Source organism: Dendrobium catenatum, unplaced genomic scaffold, assembly GCF_001605985.2.
Source record: "Dendrobium catenatum unplaced genomic scaffold, ASM160598v2 fragScaff_scaffold_1022, whole genome shotgun sequence".
NCBI lineage: Eukaryota > Viridiplantae > Streptophyta > Magnoliopsida > Asparagales > Orchidaceae > Dendrobium > Dendrobium catenatum.
Window position 1 is genome coordinate 2,108,571 of NW_021319484.1, and position 15,327 is coordinate 2,123,897.

General features: G+C 33.0%; 2 protein-coding genes across 3 annotated transcripts; one reads left to right on the forward strand and one right to left on the reverse strand.

The window, feature by feature from the left end:
* Window positions 1–44: 44 nt before the first annotated feature.
* Window positions 45–4,772, reverse strand: LOC110107064. Of its 2 annotated transcripts, none has more exons than XM_028697939.1 (4): window positions 4,543–4,772; window positions 2,595–3,081; window positions 2,267–2,416; window positions 45–2,172 (listed from the first exon to the last, which is right to left on the reverse strand). In XM_028697939.1, exons 2-4 carry the CDS (start codon window positions 3,068–3,070, stop codon window positions 219–221), a joined length of 2,580 nt encoding a protein of 859 aa, XP_028553772.1. In that variant the 5' UTR covers window positions 3,071–3,081; window positions 4,543–4,772; the 3' UTR covers window positions 45–218. The 2 variants fall into 2 exon arrangements, with proteins under 2 accessions (XP_028553772.1, XP_028553773.1); XM_028697940.1 differs by lacking the exon at window positions 4,543–4,772 and having other exon boundaries at window positions 2,595–2,753; window positions 2,837–2,978.
* Window positions 4,773–10,428: 5,656 nt separating this feature from the next.
* LOC110107056 (polygalacturonase-like) lies at window positions 10,429–15,109 on the forward strand. The gene is made up of 10 exons (XM_020837198.1): window positions 10,429–10,432; window positions 10,593–10,825; window positions 12,737–12,868; window positions 12,967–13,137; window positions 13,346–13,366; window positions 13,458–13,665; window positions 13,776–13,857; window positions 14,035–14,143; window positions 14,506–14,622; window positions 14,870–15,109. Exons 1-10 carry the CDS (start codon window positions 10,429–10,431, stop codon window positions 15,107–15,109), a joined length of 1,317 nt encoding a protein of 438 aa, XP_020692857.1.
* The last annotated feature ends 218 nt before the right edge of the window (window positions 15,110–15,327 follow it).

The window sequence follows — 15,327 nt, forward strand, 5'->3', positions numbered from 1 at the left end:
ACTCTCCAGATTAGAACTTCTACTTTCAGAATTGACAACAAATGTGGTAAGCAGAAGAAAACATTAATAAATGGCGATCAACAAGAACAGATCCCCATTTCACAACATAAAATTCCACCTCAAGAAAAAACCATTGAAAGTTCTTCAAAAAAAAAAAAAAGTTCTTAACAACAGCTTTTGGGTAAGCAGATGACCGCCAACAATCTGCTTTCACAAAATCAAAATGGCCTACTCTGAAGCTTCTCTCTTGAATCAGTTACACGTTCATCAATACCATTTTGTGAACAACTTCTGTTCTCAATCTGAATTTCACTGACAGGCTGAGACTTGCAAGTTCTAAAATTATGCCCATCCTGCTTACACTTACTGCAGCGATAGGTTGCAGGCGGCAAGCCCTTATTTATCCGCACAGAAGCTGGTCTCCCTCGCTTCCTTGCCATTGCTGGTGGTGTAATGGGCGTCCCTCCTTCCACAGAAAGACAACCAGTCTCCTCTCCAACACCATTCAGCTTCACCTTATACGTCTCTCTATAGCCATTGGAGGTGAAGTACTCTGCACACAGATTGTAATATGAAATCTGCAAGCTCATGCAAACCGCGACGATATGCGCGCAGGGAATGCAGGAAATCAAGAACCTGTTGCATGTACAACTGTAGCCCTCTGTGTTTACAGTATGTACTCGATGATTTACTCTATATACCTTGAAGATTGTGGCTGAATATGGCTCCACCATATGTTGCACAGCCAAGTTCACAATTTCATTCAGTTGTGATTCAACACTGCAAGTCATCATACCCAGCATTCTGGATCCTTCTTCATGGCGTTTACTGAAAATCTTGCTTAAACGGGACAAAGTCTTTCCAACAAGTACCTTTATAGGAAGCCCTCTTACTCCTTTAAGAAGACTATCACAAGTTTCAACAATGTTGGTAGTCATAATTCCTAAGCGTTTTCCTCCATCGTGTGCAAATGACCAGTTCTCTGCAACAACTTTTTCCAGCCAAGCTCTTGCACTTGGATTCCGGTCGCCGAGTATCTTCATGGTCTCATCATATTCGCAAGCCTCGGTTTTCTTCGCAGCCTCCCAGAAGAGATTCACCAGTGTCTCATCTTTGAATTCCTTTCTAAGGCTGCATGAAAGCTGCCTCATGCAATATCTGTGGCTTGATAATCTGGATGGGTATGCAGCCTTTACAGCTTCCACCAGCCCTCTCCCTCTGTCAGAAATGATGGTAATATCATCCCTATCTGTTACAGAGCTTCTAATGCATCCCAAGAACCAAGTCCAGGTTTCCTCGGTTTCGGACTCGGCAACAGCGAATGCGAGAGGGAAGAGACTGTCATTACCGTCAACGCCGGTTGCAACCAAAAGACTTCCAGAGTATTTACCATGTAGTTCTGCGCTGTCGATGGTGATCAATGGTCGTAGGTGTCGAAAGCCCTCTATGCACGCATTAAACGACCAGAACAAACGGTGAAACTCCCTAACCTCCCCCTTTTCGTTCGTTAGTAATTGTATCACGGTTCCTGGGTTGGCTTCCTGGATGGCATTCAGATACTCTTGCAGCATGGTATATGAATCATCCCATGAGCCATGAATCTTCTTTAAAGCTTTGTTCAATCCTAACCATGCCTTTGAATAGCTGATCTTTATATTATACTCATTTTCCATCCATACTATGATCTCAGCAGGAGTTACTGTTGATTTGCGCTTCATTAATGGCAATATACACTTGGAGATAAATTTAGTATCACATTGCTTGTGATCACCAACTGATGTGGAAATACTGCAAGTATGATCGCCGCCGTAATACTTGATTTTAAATCTTTGAAGACGCTTGGCCAGTCTTGATCTGACTTGCCATGGACAACCCTTCTGAGTGCATCTAACATTGAATATCTTTTTGGTAGATCTAAGTACTTCGTATTCAACATGTCTTCTAATAGAGTACTCCTGTAGTGATTGCTTCAAAGCCTCCTTATCTTTGAACATTTTACCTTCATGTAGTAATCGATCGCCAGATGCAGGATCGTCCTCGAAGCCTCGACAAGTGTATCTTATGATCGAATCACTAACCAAATCATCTTCATCTTCATCTTCAGCATCTTCTTCATCAGAGATCTTCCAATCTGATCCATTGTCTTTTGAATCCACCTCCATATTCTCAACTCTAGAGATATCAATAACATGTCTATCATGATAAGTACCATCTAAACCATGTGACTATAAAAAAATTCGTGATACAAAGCAATAAAAAAACTTACTCAATGGGATCGGTTGTATGATTTCCATCCTTTGCAATTGCTTCAGCAAATGGAAATTTTAAACCACAAATAGGGCCCGTTGCTCCCAACTTGGTCAAGCATCTAGTTTTGCTGCGTGTAGTCCTACCAGGGATATCACAGGTAGGTATCCTGACAATAATTTGACCGTTATAAAATGAAACAAAAGAAGTAAAAAAACAGGAAACATATTTTGAGAATGAACACTTGAAATTTATTGTGAAAGTAATAAAAATGCACTGTCACCTTGTCAATTTGATACAAGTGAAAAATCCTCACAAGTAATTATCAAAGTAGAAAGGCCTAATACCTGGGTTGAGAAGCATTATCGAGTAAGTGGTTTGAGTTGCTGGTCACAGTGTCCTTATTTGTACCATGCATTGAAGAACTAAGAGAATCACCACCTTCAGCTCTCATTTCCATTGGTTCTCTTACTATTCTTTCTTCAAGTTCAGCACTTTCATTAATTCTGAAGCAATCCAGAAATAATTCCAAACTATAAACCCGGGGATACAATCCAAACATCATTTTAGTTGTCATTTCATCCTTTACCTCTAAAGCTACATAATCCGATCCGCTTGTAGGAAACCTACACTTCATGATCAACTTGAATTTTTTAGGGTCAGTAGCAGTTAATTCATTCATCTTCTTCAATAAATCAGGGTATAAAGTTGACTTGTTTATCAGAATGCCCTCCATAGAACCTCCATTATACTCAGGTTTACGACCATGCATCACGATTCTTCCGCCATGATAGCACATAACTGGAACAACTTCTTCAGTCATAATGTTACTTCCTGCCATGTCATGCCATTAAATTACTCCATACTAGCTTAATAGAAGTTTAAGTGGTCCAGATAAAATAAACTAATATCAAATACATGAGATATTACAAATACTTCTACAGAAACATAACAACTAACTAACAATGGAAAATGAAAGCCACCTAGACTGGTATGAAAATAATAGTTGAGATGCAGAGATTTTGGAGAAAAAGATCCTCATCAAAAGCAAAGCATTTTAGCACTATTTGGCTTGTTGAAATTTGTTATGCAATATTATGCTACTAACATATATTAAAAAAGTATTTAACAAGTATTTCTTTTCCATTTTGCTAGCATCTAGATGAGCAGCATGTAAATGGCAGGTTTTTTTAAAACTTCTGATACAAAAATAACCTCAATAGAGCAAACATCTTTTACACACTGTCTAGTATCCTATTTTAAGCAGAATTTAGGCAAGATTTAGGAATTTACAGACTGTCTAGTATCCTATTTTAAGCAGAATTTAGGAAAGATTTAGCTTAAATCCCGCCGGATAGAATTTTAGGGATTTAAATCCTACGATTATGATAATTTTTATCTCAATGCCATTATTGGTTAAACCCCAACAAGGACTAAAGGAATTCACTCTCTAACAAATCTTAAATACTTACATATATATATATATCTTGATTTAAAGATTTAACAATTATCATGCCAAATAATTTTCAGGCTTTAATCCTCTCAAGATTGACTAAATGTAGATTTAAGGGATTTCCAAAATACTATTTGAGTTGGATCCTACTTGCAGCCAAACAATCCCTAAATATGATAGTATTGAACCAAACAACCAATGTTAGCCAGATAATACAGATGTCTAAACTTTAACAATCCAAACTCTTAACTATTGATATATTGTCCACTTTGGCCTAAGAGCCTTACGGTTTTGTCATGTTGGTGTAAATTTCCAGTAGGTCACTCATCCCAAAATTGCTCCAGGATGACACGCTTAACTGCACAATTTCTTAATCAAATTCCAACCATTACACCAAAAGTCGTCTCGATGTTTAAGAGTTTAACTTCTTTCACTTAAGGGGTTTCACATAAACAACACTAACATCTTAATAACCTTAACATCTATATAATAATGAACAAACATCCCCTGATTTTAATATATTTTGTTATTAATCATTTTCCATAAAAATCAAGCGAAAGAATTGCTGCTTCAAGAACCAATCTGTTGCAAATCTTCATATACAAGCTGAAAATGTAAGGAAAAAAAAAAGGAAATAGTGCCAGTGATGCTACTTCAAACTCATTGTCAAATAGTTTACAAGGAGAAAAAAAGAAGCTTTTGGCTTCTGAATCATGAAAGAAAAGGTTGCAGCAGCAGCACGGTAATATGGTTCATTCACCAAAAAACTATTCTATTCTCCTACAGATTTGTTAGATATGCGGTGCGAAAAAGGCGAAAAGCTGTGTTTTTAAAACCATCACCTTAATTCAAAAACCTCTAAAACCCTAACTTCATTGCCATATCTTCAAACAAATTGCGGAGGTGCGAAGCTAAATTCAAGAAACCGCCGCATTGGCGAAAGCAAATCCAGAATCCGGCAAAGTGAGAGAAATTCCGCAAGCATTGAATTCAAGTTACATTTTTTACCTGGAAAAAGATCGGAAATTGTTGAGACGGGTTGAAGAGGACGAACGCAATCAACAAGAAATTGGCCTTCAGAGAAAACAAAATGCGGGAAGTGGGAGAAATTAGGGTTTAAGCTGTTGCCGCCCCTTTTATCTCGGATCTGCGAGTAGATAGCAGGTTATGAAACTTTGATGTTGATGGATTTAAGCTGAAATTAGTATATTATTTTGATATTATGTTATATTAATCTCAGTATTAATATAATTATATTTAAGTTCATCAAAATTCGTGTCATTATATCATGAACAAGGATTTGTGTGGATAATTTTCTCGCTATTTTTTTTTTAAGACAACAATATAGACTGTGGATAACTTTTGGCCACTCCTTTCTTGCTATTTTAAGAAAAATTTTACTAAAAATAATGTTCTAGAAAACAGTAACAAAATTATCCCAAACAAAATCTTATGATCTATTTGGGATGATTGTAGCTTTTTATACGATTGTTACAAAGCTGTTGTACAGAAAGTAATTTTTTTAAAACCTTTTATAAAAAATAACTTTTTAGTATAAATATTTACTAAAAATAATTAAAAAAATGACTAAATAAAAATGTTCAATGCTATTTCTTTCTTGCTATTTTTTCATTATTTAAAAAAAAAATTGGGGTAAAAAGCTTTTTTTTTTTTTACAAAATAGTTAAGTTATTTTCTTCTCAATCAATTTTATAAAATGTTATAGTGGTCCCAAATAGATCCATAATTTGTTTATATAAATCATAATAGGCTTAAAAACTATTAATATTTTAAAGTTGATGCGATATATAGTTTTTATATATTATCTTAATCTAAGAAAATTTAATAATTTTAAATTCATTCTTATATAATTTAGGTAAGGTTATACTTGTATAACATTTTAAGGGGATTTATACTTATTTATATTATGTATTATTTATTAATATTTAAATATCTATCTTAAACTTTTCCTTTGCTATTAAGTTATTAACACTCTATTTACTCCACTTATTACACTCAAAATTGAGAAACTATTTATTAAAAATCTCAAAACTCTCGATCGAGAAGAGAAAGTTGCGATAAAATATTACTGGGAAGTCCTTCGATAGGATCTGTAGTATCACATGAAGAAGAAGACATGAGAAATTCATAACGGGATCTAGTTGAGGAAGGACATTCACAAGATTGATAACGTCCTATGACAAAGATTAGCTTGAGCATCAATTTATTCAAACAATTCAAAGTAGTAGAAATGAACTAGTAATGTTGTGGGTTTGGTCTCATGAATTAGGTAGTGTTAGTATTTGAGCCTAGAGCATAGTAGCTAGGGGAGATGCTAGCTAGTCTTCTATTTTAATTAAACAAATATTTGAACTTTATGGTTCATAACATTCACATATATCTTTTAGGCCTATTTAAGAATAAGTTTCGATGACATATATATCATTTATCTTAAACAATGCTCTACTCTTCATCGCTCTGCCTCTCTTTAGTAATGGATGCCCTAAAAAGTCTTCTATCTGGTACTACATATTCTACATTTTGTGATAAGAGGTGGGGTTTTTAAAGGTAATGACAAGTAGGGTCATATGTCGGTAGGCGGTTAGGGAACTTAGGGTAAGTTTTTTGGTTATGGTATGTATCATAATTTCTTGTTTTGGATGGTAGGAAAATGTTCTAGAATTTTTACATTGTTCTAATTTGCTTCTTTGATACTAACATTAATATGATCAAATTGGTGAATGTTTTTTCTTAATAGGAGGATGTATAATTTGTTCAATAAAAAGTTGCTACAATAATGTTCAAAGTTGCCTTTGTGGAAGAATTTGGATCAAATGAAACCAGTTGAGGACTACATTTACTACCTTAGTTTCTACCTCTTGTCTCATTAACAAGAATATTACTTTTTTCTACATATATTCAGTTATCAGTTACCTTTATTTATGCTATCAATGATGTTCTCTATAGCAAGAAAATTTGAACATCTTTGATTGAATTATCAAGCTTTAATAACATTGGTTGGTTAAAAAAGATTGAGGCAAACTACAAGATCCAACATGACTTACTTCAATAATTATCTTTTTGAGCTCGGGTTGTTGGGACTTTCGAGTTCAAATCTTTCCTTTACTCAGTTCAATAATCAAATTAACGATCACTTCCGCACCAAGGTTGATCGTTATCTTTGTAATACTCACTTGTTGGATTTTTATTCTTCTTTTCAACAACGTGTATCTTTTTTATCCCTCGCTCATTGTCAAGTTAGTTAAAATGACCCTTAAGAATTTTGTGTATAACTTTCCTCTCCTCATAAGGTTATTTACTCCCACAATGACATTGCGAGGAAAGTGTGAACTTGCACTTCTCTCATATCTTTAATAGCTAAAACTCCATTATTATTGCCAAATCAATTGATATGCAATATTAAGACCTAGACAATAAATTATTTTGTTTATATATATAATATAAAAGTTTAATATCCTAAAAAAATATTATAATAAATTTTGTCAAAGGATATCATGCCTTATTTAATATACAATTTTGTTAGCCTTTTAGATTTACATCAATATTAGTCTAGCACTAATCTCAATGCACATCCAAGGGCTATCAAACTTATCATAATATATTTTTTTTAATCTCTCATTATTTTCAACACCTTTGTTCTTCTCTCTAGCAAGTTAGGAGCAGTCATACAGTTACACACACTCAAGAAATTAGTTTCAACTAATCCATACCATTTATGGTAATCCAAACCATTTATGCTTACAAGCTAGCTATGTTCTAATCTTAGCTCCATTCATAAATTACTTTGATTAGAGAGATAATTAGGTTTGAGATTAGACAAGTGTCAAACTAATATCACATGTGTAAACACGTGTGAGCTTTGGATGGTTGACACGTGTGGTTTTGCTTTGAAAGTTGTGGTGATGTTGATGAAGGTGATATGAAAGCGCAATTGCCCATGCTTAGATACCTAACAAGTAATTGGCCAAATGGAATTGGTTTTATCCTCATTTAGGACTTCAAAATTTACTTCTCTCTCTCTATCTCTCACATTTTATATTAAAGATTTTTTTTTTTTAAATATGATGTGATTATTTGCTTTTTTGCATGACTTTTACATATCACCCACCCTAATTATTACAATTTTATAAAAAATATTTAATGACCGATTAAGAGACAATTTGTGATAACTTTCTTACTGTTTTGCTTTTCACTCAATTTTATTTAACTGTTGCTTTCATTTTTTTTTTATGAAATTTATATATCAACAAGCTATTTTTTTACATCAGCTTTTAAAAAAAAATACTTTCCTCATAATAGCTTTACTATTATCATCACAAAAAGCTATAGCCATCCCAAATAGATCCTAAGGGTCTGTTTGTGATAACTGTAGCATTAAATAAACATAATAATACAGCTGCATGTTGTGGAGAAAATAATTTTGCTATTTTGATTACAAAAACAACTTTTCATTATAAAAAATTTTAAAAAGCAATGAGAAAACAGAAGAATGCAACAACCAAATAAAATTGTTATTATTAGCTAAAAGAACAAAGCAACCAGAAAGATACCCCAAACAAACCCTAAGTCATTATAAAAATTAATAAAATGCATTCTTCTCATAGCCTTAAAATTTAAAATTATATATGATCTATAATTAATAATGATAATAATAATTAAGAAATAAAATGGTAAGATAAAATTATAAAAATAAAAATAATTTTGATCCTCTTACAATATATAATGAATAATACATGAAATATAAACAATCGTGATGGCGTGAGTCAAAGCTAAATTTAATTGAGACAAGCAAAATATAACAGTACTTAAATATATTTTACTTGCACTAAGATACACGTAAAGATCTGTCTTCTCTATACTAATATTAGTTAGTTTTCGAGACTAAGTAAGGTTATATACTGTTAATGACATCATTAATTATCTCTTTCAATTGATTTGCTGACTTCTTTGTTTCACATTTGCATCAGATTTGATCAGAGAGATCCTACAGAAATCTTCAACGAAATACTGTGATTAACGACAGATTATCTGTTAATTAATCAAATAATTACAAAATATTCTTAATTAATCAGTTGATTAATGATTATTTTAATGTTTAACAGCTAATGAAACAATTGAAATCAAATTGGATTAACTAACTAATTATATGAGTTGATTCTTACAAGTAATTGCTGCAATTCAGGTCCTTAAATACTTGAAGCCAACAAATAGTTTGGCTATCAGTTCATTTTCATAAGTAATCTGAAACTAAGGTTTATAATATATATATATATATATATATATATATATATATATATATATATATATATATAAAAGTTGTTTTTCTCACAACAGCTTCATAATCATCTTTATAAAATGCTATAGCCATCCTAAGTAGACCCTTGATCTTAAACTAGAGAAATAAATATCTTAAAAATCCATGAGCATAATGCTTGAACCACAAAGATGGCAAAATGTAAATGTTAAATATTTACAGAACTACCCCAAATTTATAGTAGTTATGAAGAGAATTTTTTTAGCATACATTAAATTAGAAAAATTTTATAATAAAATATTTTATTTAATATTCATCTATATATAAATAAATATTTAATGAAAAAAGAAATAAATGCACTGAACATAGACCCTTCTAATAAACGCATAAAAACTTTTCTCTGTTCATTCACATGCATGAATTTATATCCTATGTAATTTTAATTAGTAAAACTAAAAATAAATAATTATCTCCATTATTTTAACCCTTTTCTTTTATTTAAAAGAAAATTATCAATATTTTAATATTTTTTATTATTTTCTTGCAGAAAATAAATACAATTTTTGTGCAAGAAAAAAACAATATATTTTTAAATCTATTAATTAAATAAAAATGTAATTAATTGATTTCTTATGATTCTTTTTTATTTTTACTAAAACTTGTAAAAATTAAGGAAGTAACAGTACTTTTTGAGGAAATTTTTGTAGACAAATTTTAATAAGAATTCTCTATACAAAATTTGTCAACCTAAATAGTTACATGCACTGTGTTCAGTTAAGTACAGGAAGCCATCTTTAGCTTATCCTATGATGTGATATTTGATCAATTTGGAAAGACATCAAACAATGTAATTGAACCTCTGCCGAGTAAATATATTGCTATGGGAGATGGGTAAGTGAGTCAAGCTGACACGTCCAGTTCAGGTTGGACTCAATAAATGACTCGTGAGCTGAACTCCATGAACTGAAGGGCTAAGCTTGAGTAGGCCAGTCCTGACTCGAATCTTTAGCTCGATCGTGTGATGGATCATTTAAAAAATATTAATATAAAATTCACTTAAAATTATATATTCAATTTAGGGTTTTCTGATATTACGTGATTTTTCATTATTATTCTTCTAACTTTTCAATTTTTAAGCTTTTTATTATAAAAATTATAAATGAGCTGACTTGTGAGCAGGTTCAAACTCGATTAATTAATCAAATTCAAGATCAAATGATAGGTGACTTTAGCTGGGCTTGACTCGTTGGCACCGGGGTTATGGAGGAAAATAAATAAGACACGTGGCAAACACTGATGTGATGGAAGATTAAAGAAAGGGTGATGATCAGAGACCCTCACGTTTCAATCTCTGCTGAAAATAATTCTCTCTCTCTCTCTCTCTCTCTCTAAATATGTCTTCTCATTGCCATACCTCAACTTACTATATGTATATATATGTGAGCATCAAGGCATGGGTAAGTAATCATCTGGTCTCTCTTATATCTGTAGTTATTCTGAATATCTGCATTGATATTGTTTCTTCTTCTTCTTCTTCTATATCTCTCTCTCTCTCTCTCTCTCGATATAGCTAAAAAATGATTCTGTTGTTTTCTCTCCTCATTTTGTCATTTGAAGGCTTCTCCTCATGTGTGGCTGACTTTGATCAAGATGTGAGCTCTTTGGGAGCTTTCTCTTTGCATGGTGTGGGGGCTTATGCTGCTGGCTTTTATAAGGAGATGGAAGGAGATGAAGGGGGTCTATTGGTGAGGAGCATTGATCAAATAAGAAACTTTGGAGGAAGATCAAATGAGAAAATGGTTAGTGTGGAGGACTATGGTGCAAAAGGTGGTGGAGCCGATGATACCATGGTAAGGTTAAATTTGTTTTTTTTTTAATATTGTAATATTTTTTTTCTATTTTATGTTTGTCGTATGTTGGAGAGATAGTGAGTTTAATGACCCTAGTTTTACATGAAGATCCAGCACACATAAATATAATTAAGAGAGAAGGTGCAAGAGTTATAAGAGACATTTGATTTTTTAAGTGAAAAAACCCAAGAAAGAGAAAAATTGCGGGACTTGGCATAGTTGAAATGATTTCACCAATTTTCCCCACTAATTAGAAATGACGCCTTTTCTCGGGGGAAGACATTGGCTCAATATAGTAAATACACATTGTATAGAACACATTATATGATTGTAGTTGGAAGAATGTATTTAATGGCATGAGAGATGTTCTTAAGAGATCGTTTGCCTACTTGTTTGGTTAGAAGGATCGTAATCGGATGATGGTGGTTAGAAGAACGTAGCGGGCAATGGTGGTTGAAGGATGGTAGTTAAGTAATAAAGGTTGTAGGGGCTGTAGTTAGGAGATGGTGGTAGGAGGAGGGATCATAGTTGGACGACCAAGGTCGAATCGACCATACGTAGCAGGGCGATGGAGGTCAATGCATGGGATCATAGACGAGCTAGAGTAATGGAAAGATCATAGTCGGCCCTTGGAGGTTGGAGGGGCAGTGGTCGGAGGAATCGTATAAGGTCAAAGCTACTGTAGTCAGGCGATAGAAGTTAGAGGGACAATAGTCAAACGACTAAGGTCGGAGGGATTGTAGTATGATGATGGAGATTTGATGGATTGTTGTTCGGTGACGATAGTTAGAGGGATCATAATTGAGGGCTTGAGGTCGGGGAGACCATAGTTGTGTGACGAAGGTTGGTGGGATCGTAGATGAGCGATGGTGGTCAGAGGGACCATAGTCGGGTGATGGAGGTCAGATGAATTATAATTAGGTGATAGTGGTCCGAGGGAGGTGGTTGGCCTACAAAAGGTGTGACAACTGTAATTCAACAGAGGTAAGATTGCAACAACATCGTGGAGGAATTCGGCTGTGATGGTCTTTAAATGAAAGTTCCTATGGCGGCAATCGAAAGGAGGCTTGGCGATGATGGCCAGGTAGCGAGGGTTCATCCATAATAGTGCTTAGATGGAGCCTCGAGATTTTTCAAGCCATAGTGCTCTCTTCACTCCCTAGCCTAGGGTCCACGCCCCACTTCATGTAAGTTGGAGTGGGGGCCTATTTATATATTTTTTGTAGTGGCATGACCTATAAAAAAGTAAAAAATCTATTGCAAATCCGGAGCACTCCATCGAATGGACTATATTGATTCCCTCTATCATAAATTGTTAATTCAACATTCATGTGCTTAAACGTTGCTAGAATATCATACATTCTTGGGCTCATTCGATTGGTCTCATCAAGCCACTTGATTTCAATATAAGTATGTCAAATTTGAAGTTAATTTAGTTGTCCAACTAATGTCATGAATCTTTTAAATATTCTTCAAGCCCTTGATTTGGGCATATTGGGGCTCAGATTGGACCATTGTTTGATGTCATTTAGTTTGTCTCGTCGAGACGTTCAATTTGCTATAAGTTTGCTTAAATTATAATTTGGATGATCCCAAATTTAATTTTAAAAGTTTCTAATTCATCAAATATATCTCGAGATCCATATTCGATTAAAGCGATTTTTGACGACGTATCAATGTTGTTGATAAAAAAATACAATTGCAACTTACTATTTTTTATAATATTAAATGAAGATGATCAATCTTTATTCTATGCCAACATATTTACAAATATACTTGAAAGCACTCATAAATATTTACATGTCAATTCTATATGAAACTCCATGTAATTATGCATAACAATAATATCATTACTTCATCTATAAAAGCCATTTCTCACATCTATTTTACTTAATTACCTTATTTTGCAAGGCATTTGAAAAGGCATGGAATGCAGCTTGCTCCTCTGATAGCCCAGTCTCTCTATTGATTCCTAAGGGTAACACATACCTATTGAAGCCCATCACATTTTCTGGCCCCTGCAACTCAGATATTTCAGTCATGGTGAGACCATAACATTCATCATATATAAATCAAATCATCAAAGTTATATAAGGTCTCTAATGCATTAATATTTGTGCATAAATATAATTTTTTTTCAGATTGAAGGGACAATTGAAGCTTCTTCAAACCCATCAGATTGGAATGGAAAGAATCAAAGGCTTTGGATTTATTTCAACAAAGTAAACAATCTTGCTGTTCTAGGAGGTGGAACCATCAATGGCAATGGAAAGGTTTGGTGGCAAAAATCATGCAAAGTAGATAAATCACAAGTAAGCTTTTTTTTTCCTCCTTATTTAGGTTTAGTTTGGGACGGTTTTCTTACTGCTTCTTAAAAAGCTGCTTTAAAAAACAATAAAAAAGTTGTCCCAAATGAAGCCTTGATTTTTGCTCTTAAATCCTCATCTATATGTATTTAATTGTACTTACATGTTAATTTGATTTCTTGCCTTTTTGTACGTACAAAACTACCTATTTCAGCCATGCAAAGATGCACCTACGGTATGTAATCATCATATAAATTACATTATTACATGAAATTAATATTCTTGACATATAAATAAATGAATAATTTTACTTTTTTTTAATGTAGGCTTTGACTTTTAATTCTTGTAATTGGTTGAGAGTAGAGAGCTTGAATGTGATAAATAGCCAACAAATACACGTGGAGTTCGAGAATAGCAAGAATATTATAGTTTCGAGTCTCAGTATAAGTGCACCAGGCAATAGCCCTAATACAGATGGAATCCATGTCACACGAACACAAAATATTACCATCAATCATTGCACCATTGCTACTGGTATGTATAATATCATTGACATATATATACACATGATGTTTCGGGTGAATATTTACCTCTATTTGGTAAAAATGGTAAATTTATTTCTGTCATATTATTGCAACTTACAGGAGATGATTGTATCTCAATTGTAACTGGATCTCAGGATGTGCATGCCAATAACATAATTTGTGGCCCAGGTCATGGAATCAGGTGCATATAAAAAATAAACTTAGGCTTCATTTGGGAGAGCAATAAAAAGCTATCCCAAATGAAACCTTAATGTTATATCTATTTGGCTTTATTAATTTAAATGAAATTGGATGTGTTTTATGATTGATTGCATTAATTAATGTATTTTAACATTCCTTAATTATTAATGTTATCTAGCATTGGAAGTCTGGGAGCAAAGGGCTCCACTGCCCAAGTCTCAGGTGTGACTGTAAACACTGCACAATTTAGTGGTACTTCAAATGGAGTTCGTATTAAGACATGGCAGGTAATTAATTAAATTAAGGAACAAAATTCATACATTTGATTTTGATATAAATATGATATAAATTTTCATTGATTAATCATAAATTACACTAATCTAAAAGTAAATTCAATAGATATATACATAGCATAAATTACACTAATCTAAAAGTAAAAAATGATCAAATTAATTAGGTCATCTAAGGATCAATTAAGATCTTAAATTTAAGAATAGCATCATAATAAAGAAAATAACTATATGCATCTCTTCAATCTTTAGGTTCATAAATACTATGAACTTAGTACAAACAAATAAAATCAATCATATTATTTCATTTCCTCATGCTCACATCAACATGTTTTTTTTTTTTTCTCTCTCTTTTTTAGGGTGGAAAAGGCTATGCTAAGAACATTGTATTCAAAAACATTGAAATGAGCAATGTCAAAAATCCAATCATCATAGACCAAAACTATTGCGACTCCAAAAGGCCGTGTGGTCAACAGGTAAATGATCAATAAGAACTCACAAACCAAAATATAAACTATGAACGTATAATCTAAGATTTCGTTTGAGACAGCTTTCTTTCTCTTTTATAAAGCAATTTTCTAGTAAAAAATTTTATACTAAAAACTTGCTTTAGAAAACAATAAAAAAAAACTGTCCTAAACAAAACCTTAAACTTTTAGAGAAGATATCAGACAAAAAAACATGAATATTTATGAATAAAAGTTATTATATTATTCTATGCAGAAATCTGCTGTGCAAGTGAGCAATGTACAGTACAGTAACATCAAAGGAACAAGCGCTTCGAAGTTTGCAATGAATTTCAACTGCAGCAAAAGCTTTCCATGCAGTGGGATAGTATTAGAGGACATCGACTTGGTTAAAAATGGTGGTGGCTCAGCTAAGAGCTTCTGTGCAAATGTCAAGTGGTCCAAGGAAGGGACAGTCATCCCACCACCCTGTGCTTTACAGCTTGAAGATGCATGAACAATCATGTTCATGATAGATACATAGAATATAACTTCATGCATGGTTGCAGATATGAAAACATATAAATAATTTCTGTGACTGTATATCTCTTAACATATGTGATGTAGTTGTATACTAGCTTGTTGCAAGTATATGCAGTGTAGTTGATGGATGAATAAAATTCACATGAAAAGAACATATCTAGCTAATACTCAACTTCAAAGAAAAAAATATAT

Bases quoted from the DNA above. Each gene is read 5' to 3' on its own strand.
- LOC110107064 (XM_028697939.1), bottom strand. From the start codon at position 3,070: ATGACTGAAGAAGTTGTTCCAGTTATGTGCTATCATGGCGGAAGAATC. The intron at 2,417-2,594 runs GTATTAGGCCTT...AATTATTGTCAG, and splicing joins GATAATGCTTCTCAACCCAG to GATACCTACCTGTGATATCC. The intron at 2,173-2,266 runs GTAAGTTTTTTT...TGATATCTCTAG, and splicing joins CATACAACCGATCCCATTGA to AGTTGAGAATATGGAGGTGG.
- LOC110107056 (XM_020837198.1), top strand. The intron at 13,138-13,345 runs GTAAGCTTTTTT...TACCTATTTCAG, and splicing joins GCAAAGTAGATAAATCACAA to CCATGCAAAGATGCACCTAC. The intron at 14,623-14,869 runs GTAAATGATCAA...TATTCTATGCAG, and splicing joins AAAGGCCGTGTGGTCAACAG to AAATCTGCTGTGCAAGTGAG.